At 47.7% G+C, this 3139-nt stretch overlaps 1 protein-coding gene across 1 annotated transcript in view; it reads left to right on the top strand.

Annotated features, from left to right (window-relative positions):
* Positions 1 to 3139, top strand: part of Tnfrsf8 (TNF receptor superfamily member 8) — a 49306-nt gene that overhangs the window by 36668 nt on the left and 9499 nt on the right. Inside the window, exon 11 of the mRNA XM_021201089.2 lies at positions 2986 to 3011. Coding sequence (XP_021056748.1) covers positions 2986 to 3011 — 26 coding nt within the window. The remainder of the gene's footprint in view (positions 1 to 2985; positions 3012 to 3139) is intronic.

Here is a 3139-nt window from a genome sequence, read left to right as displayed (position 1 = left end):
TCTCTTTCTTTTTTATAAGTACACTGTTGCTGTCTTGAGGCACACCAGAAGAGTGCATCAGGTCTCATTACAGTTGGTTGTGAGTCACCATGTGGTTGCTGGGAACTGAACTCAGGACCTCTGGAAGAGCAGTCAGTGCTCTAAACTGTAGAGCCATCTTTCCATCCTCTGTCCTTTTGTTTGACTACTTTCCTTACATGTCTCTTGATTCCGGGCTGCTAGGGCCATAGAAGGACCACAGAGCTATCCTCTTCCCTGGCACCCAGGGTTACTGGTCAAGAAGCCAGGTACCCAGGGTGTTGGCCTGGGGCCCCCACGGAAGGGTTCAACCAGAGAGAAAGGGCTCCACCCCACAGCAACCTCCAGCTCCTGGCTCAGCCCCAGGGGTTTTCCAGCAGGGATTGCAGACAACAGCTTGGTTTGGGCCACTTTGAGATACGAAGTCTAGTCTGAAGGGAGGCTCTCTTCTTTCCTCTGGGAGTCTTGTCTGCCAAGCTGGACCATAGACACCAGCAGCACACACTTACAAAGTTAGCTATACGTATTGAGCATTTACCATCCGCTAGGCACTCGCGCTCCCTCTTCTGCTGTCTCTTCCGGCTTCGACTGTGCAGCCTGCGCTGACCTTGAAATCCAGGTGTGAGCGCTGCTTCCAGCTTGCTAGACCCCTTTCTTCCTGCTTTCTAGACGTTGCCCCAGAGTCCTTCTGACTCTCAGGAATGGTTACTATTGCCACATCTTTGGTAAAAGAGGAAGTGGCAATCTGACAAGTCAGGGACAGTCGGTGGTTCCATTATAATCTGCATTGTGGGAGTTCAGAGCTGGTGCAGGGCCCTGGTCCCCTAGCGGCCTCCTTGCGGGGCAGGGGTGGGAGCACATGCATGGTCTCTTACAGAAGGCTCCATGTGTGCTAGGGTTCAGGGCTTTGGGGAGGCTACACACACGTGCTGAGTCCTCTTTAGGCTTGTGCTTGAGACCTGCCCTGTGTCTGGTTTCCCAGGAACACGTGATGATAGGGCACAGCTGAGGGAGGGAGGGAGGGAGGGAGGGAGGGAGGGAGTTCAAGCTTCAAGATGAGGCACCTGTCTGTGGTCACACACTTTTTGCTTTTTTTCCCCCCATTGATGAAGTCTTTCATCACTTTTCTATCTCTCTCTCTTTTTCTGGCGTGCTTGCTTGCTTTCACAACAGCTACTTTTTTTTTTTTCTCGATTTACACTTTTTGATTTGTTTTGTTTTGTTTTTCATGTGTTTGGGTGATTTCTTGCATGTATGTCTGTGCACCACGTACATGCCTAGTGCCTGTAGAAATAAGAAAAGGGCATCAAATCCCCAGGAACTGGACTTACAAATGGTTGTGAGCCACTGTGTGGGTGCTGGGAACCAAATCCTGGTTCTCTGGAGGAGCAGCCAGTGCCATCAAACACAGAGTCATTTTTCCAACCCCATATTAATTTGTTTTTTGAGACAAGATCTGATGTAGCCCAGGCTGGCTCTAAATTCATTATGTAGCTAAGGATGACCTTGAACTTCTTTTTTTTTTTTTTTTTTTTTTTTTTTTTTTTTTTTTGTCTTCCCCAGGCTCCCACAATGTCTTGGCATTACATGTCGGTTGGCTGATTGCAAAACTCAAGGTTGTTTCCAAAGGATAAAGATTTAGTTTCACTGATAAAACTTTTAAAATGACCACTTAAACCCTGTCTCACAAGACAAAAATCCAACAAATAAAATGAGCAAATCCTGGGCTGAAGAGATGTCTCAGAGCTTAGGAGTGTTGGCTGCTCTTCTAAAGGACTCCGTCGGATTCAATTCCTAGCACCCAAAGGGTGGCTCACAGTTGTTAACTCCAGTTCCCGGGTATCTAATACCCTCTTTCCGTTTCCATGGTACCAGACATACGTATGGTGCACAAACACACATGCAGGCAAAGCACTCGCACATGTAACGTAATAAAACATGTATACATACACGTGTGTGTGTGTGTGTGTGTGTGTGTGTGTGTGTGTATGTGTGTATGCACCCATCAAACAAAACTCTCTGTGATCTCAAGTCAGAGAGTACCTAAAGTGTCAATGGCTCGGTCTGGGTGGTTAGTAGTCACCTAAAGAGAACAAGCCATGACTTCCTGAAGTAATGCTTCTGCTGGGGACAGTGGTTGCCAAGTTCTGTAAGCAAGGTATATTTGCTAATCTGAGACTGAGCACCACTCTAGCCCATTTACCTGCCAGACCTCTAAGACTTCATCCCAAGATGCAGAGTGCTTGAATAACATTTTGGTTTGTTCACTATTGGTTAATCTGCTGTGCATACATCAATTAGGATTCAGGGTCAAGCTACTAAGCTAGAAAGCATGTTCTAGAAGCAGCTCACCAGGCATGCTGGCCTTATCAGCATGAACCTGGATGGCATCGCAGGGACCCTAACTGACCCCTTGGGAGTCACGAATGGCTCTGTCCCCCTACAGTATTGTCCACGATGGGCCTGGGATAGCTTGGGTTAGGTTGGACTTGATACTATGTGGCTACCTCCTCCTTCTCAGGGAGCTGGTGAGCTAAGGTTAAATGTCATAATGGATGTGGGTATCTGGTCTCTATTTAAGACAGAAGGATACTGGGGTGAATGGCAGGGACTGAGATGGGCAGAGAAGGGTTGTGTTCTGAGAATTATGACCCAGACATCTCCAGAACCCTCAGATTGGTGGTACAAAGAGCAATGGGGCAGACAGAACAGGAGTGTCCTGTAGAAGGGTTGCAGTCTAGGCTGTGATAAAGAGGCCCCAACTCAGTCCTGCCTCAGAGGCTGGCTTCAGGCATGCCAGGGGCTAATCCTTAAATTGTCTACTGCCAGCCTAGGGCTTGAGCCCTGGAGTGGGCAAGGCACAGCCCCACTGAGATCCCAGGGTGCTATCTGTTAACAGATGGGAAGTGGTGGAGGGATGTCAGACTGTCTTTGGTGACATTTCTACTCTTTTTTTTAAAAAAACAGATTCCTGTCCTACTGAGAAGCCAACTGTAAGTGCCATCCCCAACACCCACTTCAGCCTCTGTTCTTTTTCTTTCTTTCTTTCTTTCTTTCTTTCTTTCTTTCTTTCTTTCTTTCTTTCTCTCTCTCTCTCTCTCTCTCTCTCTCTCTCTCTCTC

This window comes from Mus pahari, chromosome 6, assembly GCF_900095145.1.
Source record: "Mus pahari chromosome 6, PAHARI_EIJ_v1.1, whole genome shotgun sequence".
Classification (NCBI taxonomy): Eukaryota; Metazoa; Chordata; class Mammalia; order Rodentia; family Muridae; genus Mus; species Mus pahari.
This window is presented reverse-complemented; position numbering and strand designations above follow the sequence as displayed.